This window comes from Pogoniulus pusillus, chromosome 34 (genome assembly GCF_015220805.1).
Source record: "Pogoniulus pusillus isolate bPogPus1 chromosome 34, bPogPus1.pri, whole genome shotgun sequence".
Classification (NCBI taxonomy): domain Eukaryota; kingdom Metazoa; phylum Chordata; class Aves; order Piciformes; family Lybiidae; genus Pogoniulus; species Pogoniulus pusillus.
The window spans coordinates 6,847,501-6,862,631 of record NC_087297.1 but is presented as its reverse complement, the minus strand read 5'-3'; the positions used below and the strand labels follow the sequence as shown (position 1 = coordinate 6,862,631).

Here is a 15,131-nt window from a genome sequence, read left to right as displayed (position 1 = left end):
TTGGCTTTGACTGTGATTCAGATTGATATCTTTATATTTTCCCATTGAGTTCATCTCTGCTCCCTGATGTTATTTTTTAATATACACTGGCAGGATAAATAAATTAAAAAAGCCACACTGTACAAAGCCCTGTTTTAGTATTTTACAGCCTCATTTACAAAGATGCAGAGTACTCACAGCTTCCTGGGAATCTAACGGGACTTGAGGAAACTCAGTATCTCTGAAAATCAGGCCATTAATTTTGAAAATGTGCATTAATTACTCTCCAGGCTGTAATAGCTCACTTGATATTACTACAATCTACATTCTGTTGAAAAAGTGGATTTTTCACCTGGTACACTGCGCCTGCTCCTAAAGAGCAGTCATATCTTATCATGTAAAAGCTCCTTTATAACTGATCCAATTATTGACCTGTGGCGTTGACCTTAATGAAATGTAATATTTCCAAAGGAATGGTACAATCCATTGTGTTAATCTGGTTGACAGGCATAATCTTGAAGTCCTCATGCTAACAATAGCTGTGGAATTTAGTGAGGTAATTACCCTGATGAAACGCAAACCCGTGTATTTCCACTAAGCAGGAACACAGGTGCTTTATTTCTTCGTCTTCTAAGTTGTATCTGGTCTGGAGTGTGCAAATTTAGCAGTTTACCAACACCTACAAGCACTTTCAAAAGCATTCTCTTGGTAGATTTTCAGATCTCATGAAAACATTTTTCTTTTAGCCCGAGACCTGCCACACTGTGTTTATGAGTTCCAAATCCTTGCAGATTAAGGGAAAACTGATACCAGTCTTAACTGTAGATTGTAACAATAATTCCTGGTAGCAAAAAAAGCTATCAGCTAAGCTCTCCCACTCAGAATAATTGTAGTTAGGAGCATTTGCACTGAATGCAGTTTGTGGGATAAGTGTTATCTTTTCTATGTGTCTATATAAAATCCTTTTTTTAAGTAGTGTCACTCTCAGCCGCTGCATTCAGTGCAATTTAGTGCTGTTAGATGCTTTCATGTCATGTGGTTATAGCTGGGTAGATTAATAGGAACTTCTATCTGGAAATTTCTTTCCTGTTATTGTTCTCCCTGAGCAGTTGATGGCTAAGTTAATTCTCTTTAGTTTTGTCATGCACTAAAGCACACATTGCCAAGCTATGATAAGCTTTACACAGAGGTGGGGGGGAACCCCCAGCAACCCAAAAAAAAAAGCCCTTGTGTCCATCAAAGTCTTAAACTTGCATTTTAAACTTTGGCCTGCCCTGATGTGCCATTCACAATGCTTCAAAAGATTATTTTTTCAAGAAAGGTTCAATATGTCCCGAGGCTATCGGTTTTGAGTTAAACTGGGTGAAGTAGAAATATTTTACTCATCAGCTTTGCAGTCACAGAGTTTGCCTCGGCTAGAACAAAACTGCTGAGGCATTTAGAGAAAATTAACCCCCCATCCTGGCAGCCAGATGTGACTGGTTTCTGACGAATGCACATGAGTGGGCTGAAAAACCAAGAGACTGTGAAATTCCTGTCAGGCCCGCACAGCGCAGAATGGGCTATTGACTGCTTTCTATATTTCCCCCCATCATTCTTCTTGAACGCTGCCATTAATTTCCTCTCCTACTCTGACTTGGGAATTTAATGTTTTTCTTTTTTTTCTTTTTTTTTTTTTCTTCACCCCCCTTTCTCCCCTCCATCCTCCCTACCCCCTCCTCTCCTCCCTTCTCGCCTCTCCCCCCTGCCCTGACCCCTTGTTCCTGCGGCCGCCCCAGGTGCGGGCGCTGCAGAGGCGGTGGCGCGGGGCGCTGGCAGGGCGGCGGAGCCGGGGCGGCCTCTGCATCCCGGCTGGGCTGGCGAGCATCCAGGCAGCCTCTCAGGAGAACGCTCAGAAAATATTAGCTGTGCAGGTAGGTGATTGCAGGGAAGTCGGCGAGATCATTCTGATCTAGATTGAAAAGCAAATGATGGGTAGTGTGATGAAGCATTAAAACCATATCCCATCAGAGTTTTATAAATTTTTAACCTCTTTAATAAACTGGAATTGCATGAAGGATGAATTCAGTAAGTTAGCACATATACCATGCGTGGTTTGGGGGGAGGGAATTAAAAGTCAAAATAAAAAAAAAAGAGGGAGATGAGATTTTTCCCTCACAAATCTGTGGAATGGTTATTATAAACACATTGGGTATGAAGATTTGAAGCACAGGATGGCATTAGCATTGCTGCTCACTTCTTGAAGGGGATGTTGTTGTGTCCTGTCTTGTGCAAGTGTTTTTTCTCCACTGTAAACAATATTGTCATGTTCACTGTATTGATATCAAATTTCTTCAGCAGGAGCCTATTTTTTGGAAGTGTTTCACCTTCCTGACTCAGTTAAATGATGACTTTCCCTTCTTTGTTGAAAAGTAACACTGGGGGGTTACGAGAGCTAGAAATGGTTCCTGGTGATGTCTGGGTGTCCATTTATGGCTTGTTCCCCAGATACATATATATCTACTAGGAAAAATAACAATTATACTTTATAGTTTAAATGTTGCTCTTTTTGTTTCATGCTATGGTATCTAATTCATGTTTCTGTAATGCCACTCCTTTCACTTTCTTCTCATAGTTAATGCCCATAACCAGATGGCATTTGTGAAGGGTTTTTAAAAGACTGAAGTGAAAACTGTCTTCAGACGTCTTGCAGAAGTCCTGTTGCTGATGCAGCCTTAGTGCAGGATATACTTAGGAACCTTGTTTTCTAATTTTTGGCACTCAGGCTCTGTTGTATGAGTGCAGAAACAAGTCTATTACATTTTAATATTATGTAATTACATGTCTCAGTTAATATCCAATGCATTAAAGTAAAATCTAACTTGAGTAGGTTCTAGAATTCCATTTAAATGCATCAACATCATAACCTGCTTTCAGTATCTCACCAAGAGGTTTGTTTCAAAATTCTAAATTTCCAGGTATGTCCTGCTTCTGCAAAAGATTTAGGAAATCTCAGTCAGGTTAAAATCAGAAAGTCAGGAGAAAACAAAATGCCATACAATTAAGATTGTGACCAGATTTTATACTTTATGAGTGTTACAAATTAGTATTAATAATCTTATGGATTTTTGGAGGTGTTATAGGTGCTAAACATTGCACTGAAAACAGCTAAGTCAGGAACTGTACTTTTTTCATTCAGATTTCTCATTTGAAAACTGGGAAAGCTCGTTTCTTTTTAGTTTCAGAGTGGAATAGCTGGGATGCATTCTCTGCTGTGTTCAGACACTCCCACAATGAGTAAAGAACAGAGGTGATCAATGTGCAGCCTAGAGCTCATGACTAATAGTGACATAGAAGCCACAGGTGGCATTTGGTCTCCTCATACACAAATCTTTACTTTACAATAATGCTACACAACATGTTAATAGCTGTACTGTGAAGCTCATATGTGGTTGGACTCCTGTCCATAACTGGTCCATGCTATAGTGAATGAGTTTTGCAGAAGTCCTTCACCTCTACATTCATTTTTCTGTTCTGGTGCTGAGAAGCTGTGTCTGTAAGCCTTGCTACCCTGAGTAACTCAGCTAACACCCCAAACAAAGCTTTTTTCATCTAAGTTCCAGCACCATTTGGGGTAGGCAGATCCAAGCAGCTCAGACCTACCAAGAGTATTTTACAGTATCATTAGGGTTGGAAGAGACCTCACAGATCATCAAGTCCAACCCTTTACCACAGAGCTCAAGGCCAGACCATGGCACCAAGTGCCACGTCCAATCCTGCCTTGAACAGCTCCAGGGACGGCGACTCCACCACCTCCCCGGGCAGCCCATTCCAGTGTCCAATGACTCTCTCAGGGAAGAACTTTCTCCTCACCTCGAGCCTAAATTTCCTCTGGTGCAGCCTGAGGCTGTGTCCTCTTGTTCTGGTGCTGGCCACCTGAGAGAAGAGAGCAGCCTCCTTCTGGCTACAACCTCCCCTCAGGTAGTTGTAGACAGCAATAAGGTCACCCCTGAGCCTCCTTTTCTCCAGGCTAACCAATCCCAGCTCCCTCAGCCTCTCCTCATAGGGCTTGTGCTCGAGGTCTCTCGCCAGCCTCGTTGCCCTTCTCTGTCCAATGTCTGGACAACATTCTGTTCCTTGTCTGCTTCCACTACCCATGACCTCCTTTTCTGGTGTTCTGTCACTCTTGCTATGGCTTTGTGTAGACTGAGTGATAATAGCTTACTATTAAATAATGCAAGAGGAAAATACAAAAACTAGAATGGTGAATAGTTCAGCTAAGAGCAATTATCATAGTGCTTAGAAGGGGGTTTCCTTTCATCACCATGACATTTTTATGTCTTAGAGGTTCCAGCAGTGCTTTATTTATGTAGGGACTGGTCTCTGTTCTGTCATTGTCAGATCAGTGTATACTTCTGTCAGTGAAGTTCTTAGGTTGATGACATTCAGCATACTGACATGCACTCCCAAAACAAAATATGACAGCTGTTCCACTCTCTGCCTTTTCTGCCATCAAGATATACCAAGTTTTTGTTCCTGGTGTCCATCTCCCATTAAAGGGTGGGAGTGAGAACCCGCTGTGCTGGTCAGTGAGTGAGTGTGCATCTGAACAGGGATCCTCACACAAGAGAGCTTGCAGCCCTGCAGCTACCTTGACTAGAGCAAACAGGAGCAGGTGAGTCAGGGGAAGAGTGAATTAGAAGAGGCAGTAGATACAGTACATTGGCTGCCTAAGTGTTTTCTAATACTTTACAGGAGCCATGACCTGGGTGACAGCTAAAGAGAGACTTAAAAGTAGATAAAAGAGGTTTTGGCCTTTTTACCAGGTACTTTTTGACTAGCAGCACTCTCCAATTATACACAGCAGCCATTTTGGGGGGGAATTATGATGAGAAAGAACTGCCTCAGACTGGAAGACAGATTTGACCAGTATCTTGTCGTTGTTAGATGCTGGTCTGATAGAAACTTCCAAAGGTGCAGATAGACCATGGTGCCTGTAAGTCTTTGTGCCCAAAAAGGAAGAACTGTGCCTAAAAGAAAGTGACATTACTAAAGCCATCAATGAGAAGGATGTTTCCAATAAGAGCTGTTGCTGGTGTTAGTCATTACCTTTAGCAAACAACAAAAAGCCAAACCTTAGGAGGAATACCATTCCACAGCAATCTGATTGCAACCAGTGGCAGAGTTTGAGAGATTGGAACTGCGGTGCATGAAGTGCAGTATTAGTCCATTGGAAGTGCACAAACTCTGCATTGCTCTTCTTTCTTTCTGGGCAGCTTACATATGTGTGTACTTCATGGCTCTGAAAAGAGACTTTGGTTTTATTGTGGTAGCCAAAGACAGTTCTGTGAGCTCCACTCTAGCTCACACTGACTTCACATTAACTTAATCATCTTAGCAATCTAAGGACATCCTATGCTGAAATCAGTGACAACTTTTATTCATACAAAAGCTATATGGAGGTCTCTTCTGGTTAGAGTTTGAAGTGATACAATGAAGCAATGTGGGGAGTATTTCATCATTATAGTCAGAGTTGTCCATAAGCTATAGTTTGCTTGGAGGATTTCAGCCTTCAAAAATTCCTTCTACGCTTACTAAATGCATTTTTAATCCAGAAAGAAAAAATAATGAGAGTAAACTCTTTAATTTAAGGGGGGGAAATATAAAAATAGAAACCTTTTTCTTCCAAAAGCGTACAGGCAAGGTGATGTTGTGCTAATGACTTCTGTTTTCCTGATAATCTTTTGAAGTTTCAATACCTTGGCTCTTGAGTGAGTTCAATTAGCTATCTAATTGCAAAAATGATGTATGATGGCAGGTGTAGTTTTATTTGGGACTGTGGTTGCACTTTAATCCTGACAGTCTTCAATTTAGTCCATCCTTTTGGATGATTTATCTTGTCTATAGTTAAGCTAGAACTATTTTAGGGGCCAAAGCGCTAGCAAAAAGATAGGGTCATTGCTATCCTCGTTGTGACCTGAAAGGATTTCATGTATGATTTTTTACTGATGCTGGTATGACAAAGGTGACTTTTGAATAAATACAAGATTATTGGTGTAATTGTTAAGAGATCTGTACTTTGATATAAAAATAGATCATCAGAATTTAGAGTTTTACTCATCTTTGTTAGGTGGAAATTGCTACAAAGAGCACAAAGTCATGAAGCATCAACACACTGGTGGTCACTTTGATTGCAGAGTGCTGTGGTCACTATAGTTTTCCACAGTTTTACTCAAGTTTTTTGACTGTCCTAGAGTCTTTGAAAACTTTTTGGCAGAGATGTTGTAGTTCTAAATGATTCCACTCTACACCAGTTTACACTAGAAAAGAGCTTTGATATATTTTGAATTGTATTTCAATCTGGAGAAGGGGAGACTTAAGAGGGGACCTTATCACTCTCTGCAACTACCTGAAGGGAAAGGAAGGCGGAGGTCAGGCTCTGCTCCCAGGCAACTTGTGACAGGACAAGAGAGCATGATCTGAAGCTGTGCCAGAGAAGGTTTAGGATATTAGGAAGCGCTTCCGCATGGAAAGGGTGATTGGTCACTGGAACAAACTGCTAAGTGAGGTGGTGGAGTCAGCGTCCCTGGAGGTCTTTAAGAGAAGATTGGATGTGGCACTTGGTGGCATGGTTTAGCTGATGTGATGGTGTTAGGTTACAGACTGGGCTTGATGATCTCAGAGATCTTTTCCAGCCTCAGTGATTCTGTGATTCTGTCTTTATTTGAGCAACTTTGCAAAAGTCAGCAGAGAAAGGACTGCTCTTTGCTAAGGCTTTGGATCTTCGCTGAATGAACTGTAGGCATCTCAGTGGATACTGCATCTTACTGACTGGGCAAAGTCTGTGATTTTCATGGTAGCCTGTTCTGTTCTGTCTCCTTAAAGAAAAGAGCCAGGGCAGTCCCATAATATCCAGGACCAGCTATAATCCTGTGTGTTGCAGGCAGGGTTTGGCCTTTTACTTTCTGAAACCCACTCATTCTTGACTTGCTTCTTAGCTGTCAGATGGTAGTCAACTTCAGCACATCTTCTGTTCTCTAACTTATTAACACAGGTGTGTTATGGTGTCCCTCGGGGCCTACACTCTTCAAAATCTCTGTGCCTTCTCTTTTATTTTTCTCTGTTATGGGTTGAGTTATCACCATTTACGCTGACTACACTCAGTTGTGTCTTTTATACCTGCTGATTTCACTTCAGCAGTCTTGCTGTGTCTGCCTTGTCTTGGAGACATATGCAGTTGGCTAACAGATAAATTTCTGAAGGGGACATGACTACTCACCTTTTCTTTAGTTCTAAGCTTTTGTATTTAGTCACATTTATTCACAGTAAACATTTTCAGTGTTGAAGTTAAATGTTGTGGGGTTTATTACTTGTTCATCAAATGGTTCTTTTGCACAGTTAAAGGGGAATTTGAGACCAGCTATTTTTGATTCTGCTCATGAAGGTAATGCTTGATTTGAAAACCTGTCTACTTAGTTAATTAGGTTCTAAAGAAAGATGGAAATCAACACCTAGTATGTATTTGTTAAAAGTATGTGGCTTTCCTCTCAAACACTTCTGAGTTTGGGCCAATAGGGTTTGGAATTCTTCTGAATATGATCCCACATTTTATATCAATCCTTAAAGTGATTATTTTTGTTTGTTTGTTTTTTTTTAGTGGGGTGGATAATCCTGACTAGCATTCACCAAAATCTTTGAATTTGCTTATTATGTTGCTGTAGTACAGCTTTCATGCTGTAGACACACAAAAGGTTCATCACCATTTTATTGCTGCATGATGAGAAGGACCTTTCTAGTGAGAAAGTGGAATAAAAATCTCAAAATAAGACCAATGCGTAGAAGAAATTAGAACTTGCTTGATCTCTTCACCTCATTTTGCTTATCTCATGGCCAAACTCTGATACCTTTATTCTGACATAATTTCCTTTGCCATTTTTGAGGTGCATTTTGGCTTTTATGCCACTTATGCCTTGGCAGACCAGCTTCTTATGCCTCTTTATTTTACAAAGCTTCGTGCCCAAAGACTAATAGATCTACAAAAGTGTATAAGAACAGCTTTAGTAGCCTTAACTTTCTTAATTCTTCTGTGGCTTCACTTGAAAGTTTCACTATGTGAAATTAATGTGATATGAATCCAGTCTTTCAGAAATATGTTTATGACCTAAAAGCTGTAGTGTGTAGTAGGGAGATAAAGACAAACGGTTCTGCTAATTGCCTGTTGATGTGGATTAGAAGATGGTCTTTGTGTAGTGTTGTCAGGATCTAGGCCAAAGTGTAGATAATGCTGAGATTTATGGTGATGATTCTGTAGCTCATGAGTCTCTCATTTGTGACATTGGCCAAATATGACAAACCTCTCTAAGGCTGATCATTTGAATCACAAGATTCCTTGGTGAGTAAAAACCAGAAGAGTTGTGCAGGTAGTCACTTCTGACTATTGATGGGTTTGAATTACAAGAGAATACAGCAACAAAAGAAATACTCAGTTGTTATGAGTCAGAAAGGAAAGAAAATAACACTTTATGGATTTGCTTTTTCAGCAGTTGACAGAAGCCTTCAGTATATAATTAAGAAAAGTTAAATGAAGCCATATTAAAGAAGACAATATTAAGAACAGAATGTATGAAATGCTACTCCTGTCAAATAAGCAAAAGCTTATCTCTGGCTTTATAAGTAAAAACTGAGAAATTAGATTTATTTGTCCAGTACAGTGAGTGAAGAATCAGAGAAATGGCATTTTAAATTAATTATTCAACCTTGCAACATCACTTTGGGGCAACCTGAAGTTTAGTAACCTCCTTCTACCCATTTAAAACATGTATCAAAACACAGGTCTAATGATGAATTGTTTACATGTTGAAAACTCCTCTTTGGCAGCTCTTCTGTTTTTGTCACCACCTGAATTAATTATAGCAGTTCATAACTTCTCCAGTAAACATGCTGATATATCATAGATTATAAACTCATCTACTGAACTCTTAGCCATGGTTGCAGGGTAGATGATTTTATTTAAAGACAGCAGTTAAAAACTTTAGGCATTTAATTTAATTATCCCCTCCCAGAGGTATAAGAAGAAATCAAAATCCTAGTGTGAATGGCATTGCACTTGCAGAAGAAAACTTCCAGGAACATTTTTGCCACAAACTCAATAATTTTAGTTATAATCACTAACTATGTTTTTGTTTTATAGAACCAGTATGATTCAGAAAAAAAGAATAAAATTGCTTTTAAAGTACAAAAATAATTATGAACCACTTGAAATGTAATGTCTGTATTTTATTTCTCATCAGAATTCATTAGTGTGTAACATCAATAATTTAGCCCATCATTTGGCAACACTGACTTGGCTCAGTAGTTCAATCATGTAACCCTGTAAACTCACTTTCCATTAAAATGAATGTTGCTGACAAAGGATAACTAAAGAGATACTTCATTTATTAGCTAAAGAGATACTTCATTTATCAACATTTTTAAATTAGGAGTTTGGGACCACAGACACTTAGCTGGATAAATTATTCAAAGGAATCTTTGCATTAGGCCTAAAGATGTTTGTAGAATCCAATACAACGTTATCCAGAATTATTACTGCCTTTCATTTGTGTAACATGTAATTCACACTGCACAATTCCAGAAACCAACAGAGCCACCTGCAGAGAATCAAATGACCTACTGGAATGAAATCCTGACTGTCATGTGCAAAATTATAAAATGGGTAATAGTTAGCCCATATTTTGATTGACTCAATCAAGCATTTCCCACAGAACACTCCTGACAAGAAACTTCTTGCACAGGCACTGTAATCTTCCCAAGTTGCACGTGAGGTATTGAATGCTTTATGTTATTTTACTATGTGCAGCTTCTTCAAATCCAGGCATTATGTTCTCCAAATGCAGCCTTTAAAAACGCTCAGGTTTCAGATGTGGTGTCCCAGCTTGCTGCTTTTCCAGCCTTTTTCCTAGTCATTTATTCTTTCTTACCAGGATACTGCTTCGTTTTCCAAACTTCAGGCCATTTTTATTTCTTTGCTAACATACTGCAACTATGCCACAAACATTTCTCCTTTGAAATAAGTAGCTACCTGAAGCGTGCAAGGAGAAATCCAGGAATAAAATCAAAACATCTCATATTGTGTCTTTTGCCTATGCCTGGGAAGATAGAGCTGGAAAGCAAATCCTTCCTCAGGTCAAATCAGTAAACATCTGTCAGAGGATCGACAGAACATGGCTGTCATCTGACTGCATACTCTGGAGGGCTGCTGCTAGCAGTACAGGGGGAACCAATTAAGGACATAAGCAGAAAGCAAATAAAAACATTACAACACCAGTTTGGTGCAAGCAACTACATTGCTGCCCAATTCCTCTTGCTCTTTTCTATCTAGACAGGGTGTATATGGCTTCTCTGGAGAGCATTCCCAGCTTTATCCCTTTCTCAGACTTTGCAGTGGAGATATTCTTAACCTTGAGACAAGAACCACTCCTCCTCTGAGTGATGTTCCAAATAAGTCCTGTTCAGCCTCTATGCTCACAGACTGTTATATTCTTATGATACTCCAGGCTAAGGGTTGATCAAATTCAGATCTTCATTTGCAAGTTCTCACATAAGAAGCATTTTTTTTTAAATTAATATTTCTCATACCCCAAGCACAATGGCAACTTGCATATTTTGGGAGGACTTCACCTTACTGGGGAGGATCTGAGCATAGAAGTGTTCACAGCCATGTTGAGTAGGGCCTGGAGTAAGCTGGTCTAGTAAGAGGTGTCCCTGCCCATGGCAAAGGGGTTGGAATTAGATGATCTTTAAGGTCCTTTCTAACCCAAACCATTCTGTGATTCTGTGAACTAAGGACCCATGTGGTAGCAGAGCAGAAACCTGTGCTTGAGACAAAGCAAAAGTCATTGATAGTAGCCAATATAGGAGACTGAGGAGCTTTGCACAAGGAAGTCTGTTATGTAAATTTGTCTCCTTTGGTTGGTTGGTTTGTTTGGGTTTTGGGTTGTTTGGGGAGAGCAAGGTGGAAAGGCTTACACCTTAGAGAAATACTCACTTCTCAAGAATGATTTTGAAGAAGATGAGAAGCAGTTCTCTGTTAATTGTGCTCCATTTCTCATTCCTCCAACATTCAGCATTGCTACAAGGCATGCAGTCTGCATCATCACTTGACTCAGCATCACTTCTGTCATTCCTACTGGCACTGGAGCCATAAGCTGGGAGTTGAAAACTCAGAGCAGTTTCTTTCTGACACTTAACTCTTCTCCAAAGCTGTGATGGGTCACAGCAGTTTCACTGAGTCGCTTTAGCATGCCAGCTTGTCACAGCTATCGTGGAATTTTACTGGAGCATTTTAATTATCTATAATAACTCCAGAAAATCCCCTTCTTCATTTGGCACAGATTTTTCAAAGCCCTGAGTTTTATTACTATTTCTAAAATAAGAAAATGAGAGAGTACACCAAACAAGGAGAATTTAAATGCTGTGCTTCACTCCAGTTAACCTTTACAGACTAAAAAGTCTTGCAAATCAAAAACAACAAGAAAAAATGACTTAAAACAGGTCCCATTGAAGTTAATGATGAAGTTAGGTTGGCATCCTTAGGCAGAGGAGTGTGTTCTTTGGGGTGAAGGCAGAGGTTAGTAGATGTTCTACCATTGCACTACCTTGCCTTGTAGTGAAGTTTTTATTCTGAGGGCTAAAATTACATCTGTGTCTTAAATGTTAAGTGTTGTGGTGTTAGGCCATTAAGATGATAACAAAACTAAGAGCATAAGCAACAGAGATTTTATGAGTAAGGTGTCTTTTATTAGACTGGAAAATAGAAGAGAAGGTTTTGAGTACACCAGCTCTTCCTGTTAGCATCCTTTCTTGCATCTCTGATGACCCTCTGGGAGGGTGTTGAGCATCGTGTTCTCAGTTTCAGTGATATATCCACTGCTAATCTGGATTACTACTCAATTTAAAATGTGTGGATATAATTGTACAGCAAAGACTTCACCTGTGCTCTGGTCTTTCTTAGATCTCAATATCTTATTTAACTCTCTAGAAGAATAGTTTTACACATTTTGTAGTGTCTACTTTGACCTCCATAGATAATGAGTCTAACCACTGCTAGTGTTATATTATTACCTCTTTCTTTCCTTCCCTTCCTTCCTTCCTTCCTTCCTTCCTTCCTTCCTTCCTTCCTTCCTTCCTTCCTTCCTTCCTTCCTTCCTTCCTTCCTTCCTTCCTTCCTTCCTTCCTTCCTTCCTTCCTTCCTTCCTTCCTTCCTTCCTTCCTTCCTTCCTTCCTTCCTTCCTTCCTTCCTTCCTTCCTTCCTTCCTTCCTTCCTTCCTTTTGAAAGATAGAGAAGATTTAGAGGTGATAAGAGAGGAGATGATTTGCCTAGATAAATCAGATTATCATTTGTGAATAGCAATCTAAACCATGGTGCTGCAGTCATCTGAAAGAATTGATAGTTTTCCTTTGGTTTCTCTAGTTTTCTCAGTTCCACGTGTCTTAAGGATATAAAATCACTTGTCATCTTTCTTCTATTGATCATCAAAGAGCTGAGATTTTCCTGTATATAAACCTTCAGAATTTTTCAATGCTTTATAGTCCATCAGACAGCATATAATTCTGGGGCTAAATCTGTAATATCTTGACAGCCTCTGTGTCACCCTGCCAGCTTTGACGTTGCCCAATAACTTCTGAGAAGTTGTGCACTGTCACTCCTTCACCAACGTGACTTCTGTCTATACAAGACCACCAGACAGAAAAGTGGCCTCTTTGGGCTGCCAATTGATTTGAGATAATCTTAAGAAATATTTTAAGTAGATTTGTGTCTTTTAGTAGCACTTTCCTGTTAGGGAATACTTGAGATTTTTCCTTTTCAAAATGGAAATAATCTTTTATTGGAGTAAATTAGTGACAGAAGTACAAATGTAGAGCCACATCTGCTTCCTTTTACTGGAGCTAGAGAAGCCTCTGAGGAGTGTTTGCAGCTTTCCGTCCTTCCTGTGTGGTGGAGGCAGCTGCAGTTTTGGACAACGAAGTGCCCTTGGAGACGTGATGAAGAGAAATCTGAGCAAGCCACTCCATGACTTTCCCCTTTCCTCCTACACTCCTTGGCCTTGATTAATCCAAATTATCTTTGTCTGCTCAGGGGTACAGAGAGGCTTTCTTGTCTACTTTCAGAGACTATGAAAGAATTTGCAAAGTTGTTAGTAGATATGTAGGTCTTCTAGCTATTTCTAGGTTAATGCAAACTGTTCCTTTCTCAAGTTCCCATGTGTGCTACAGTGGCAAACACCTGACACTGTGGACACTCAGAAGCACGACCCAGAATTACAGTCTCATGAAATTTAGGAATACTTGCTAAATTCTGGCAAAAATAATCTTGTTTTTATCTGTCCTAGGGTAAGAAAATGTTAGGAAAATACATGAGGAAGGATTGTTATAAAGCAGGTTTCACCAGTAAAATAATCAAGTTCCTCACCTGTTTCAAAGCTGATTCAAGTCAAATCCCCACTTTGTGCTTCACTGTTCCTGCAATATGTCAGGTAGAACCACTGACAAATTAAAAGCCAGTAAGTGCTATTTAAGAACTCAGGGTCTGATTTGATAGTTTCCTTTTAAATCCATTAATACACTTAATTTACATCTATGTGAAAATCAAGCATTAGGTTTACCTTGTATTTTTAGTCTTTATTTCTAACTATTTGAGAGCTCCTAGTATTTGATACTGTCAGCCTCATGGAGCAAGCTGAAGGTGAGTGATCATATTTTATGTCATTATATATGTAAAATAAATGTTTTCACTTTCTAAAATGATGTGGTTTTCCCCACTGAAACACTAGTATGTGCTCATATGACTGTCTCAAACTGAATTTACTTAGCACGTTGTAAAATGCAGCTTCCTTCCTAGCAAGCTGAACTTCTCCAGGGAAAGCAAAGGAAATTTTCCTATGACCTAGTGCTTCAAAAACACATGGTTGAAATGGCAACTAGAGTAAAACGAGGCAGCTCCTCAGTACCAACTATGCTGAGAATCAAATTGCTGTCCTGCTGAAGTCTACAGCCTAATTTAAGAATTCATTTTACATTAACGTAATCCACTGGTTTAAATCACTCATGGAAACAAGATCAGAGCTATAAGGTAGAGGTTGGTTGCTTATTTTTTTTTTTATTTCAGGAGTGACAGAACACATCCACAGCTCTCAGTTTCCAGTTAATGGGAACCCAGACACATGCTAAACCTTGGCCCTACACAGACATCTCAGCATCATTTTGTCAGTGAGCCAGCACAAAAAATTGTCCTTCGAGACAATTCAATCTTAAATGTTTTATTCAATCTCTATTGAAGTCAAGTCAGTGTCATTAATGAACTATCATCTGATGATTAGTTTTCCCACTTGTAAATATTAGTTATTAAAAATTGCATTTGTCTTTATTTACAGTATTACCTTCAGTTTATTACTAAAAGACAGTGCATCAGACCCAAAGAAAACATATCAATACTCCAGACAAGATTGTTGTGATATTTAGTGCCATGGTCTAGTTGATTGGATAGGGCTGGGTGCTAGGTTGGACTGGATGATCTTGGAGGTCTCTTCCAACCTTCTTGATTCTGTGATAGTAAAGCAAAGGTATCTCATGAAGTCATCTTTAGGGCTGATTTCTAAGCCAAACTATTCCAAGCTATTTTCCAGTACTTACCTTTGTCAGGTTTTTTGTATTTGAAGAATACAAAATTTAGCTAAATAAATACAACCATCCATGGCACAGGCAACTTGGTTTAGTTTTCTAATATTAAAATATAACTGTACAAACAACATGCAACAAATAAATAGCAGCTAATGAGACACAAATGATCTCAAGAGAAGCCAGCTGTGCTTTCCTTTGCTTCAGTGTAGGAAGCACAGGCATTTTCCCAACTCCGTTTTCATTAGAGTTCCCAGCACTGGGATGTCTCAGTCTGAGCTAGTGAAGACTTAATCTGTTCAAGCTTCTCCTCACAAGTCTAAAAGGAGTCAGACTTAACAAGAGGCCTGGGAGCTATGTGGGCAAAGTTTCCTTGGAGGAGGAGTCCTTGCTATTTCCTTATGGCACAGTCCTTTTCTTGTGGAAATAATCTTTTGCAGGGTAGGTCAGACCTAGCTGGGAGTGGTGAGCGAAGAAATGTGACTTTTAGGGCTGGCTCT

General features: G+C 39.5%; 1 protein-coding gene across 1 annotated transcript in view; it reads left to right on the top strand.

Moving 5' to 3' along the window:
• Positions 1 to 15,131, top strand: part of CCDC178 (coiled-coil domain containing 178) — a 127,007-nt gene that overhangs the window by 109,792 nt on the left and 2,084 nt on the right. Inside the window, exon 18 of the mRNA XM_064170542.1 lies at positions 1,758 to 1,892. Within this exon, the coding sequence (XP_064026612.1) occupies positions 1,758 to 1,892 (135 nt within the window). The remainder of the gene's footprint in view (positions 1 to 1,757; positions 1,893 to 15,131) is intronic.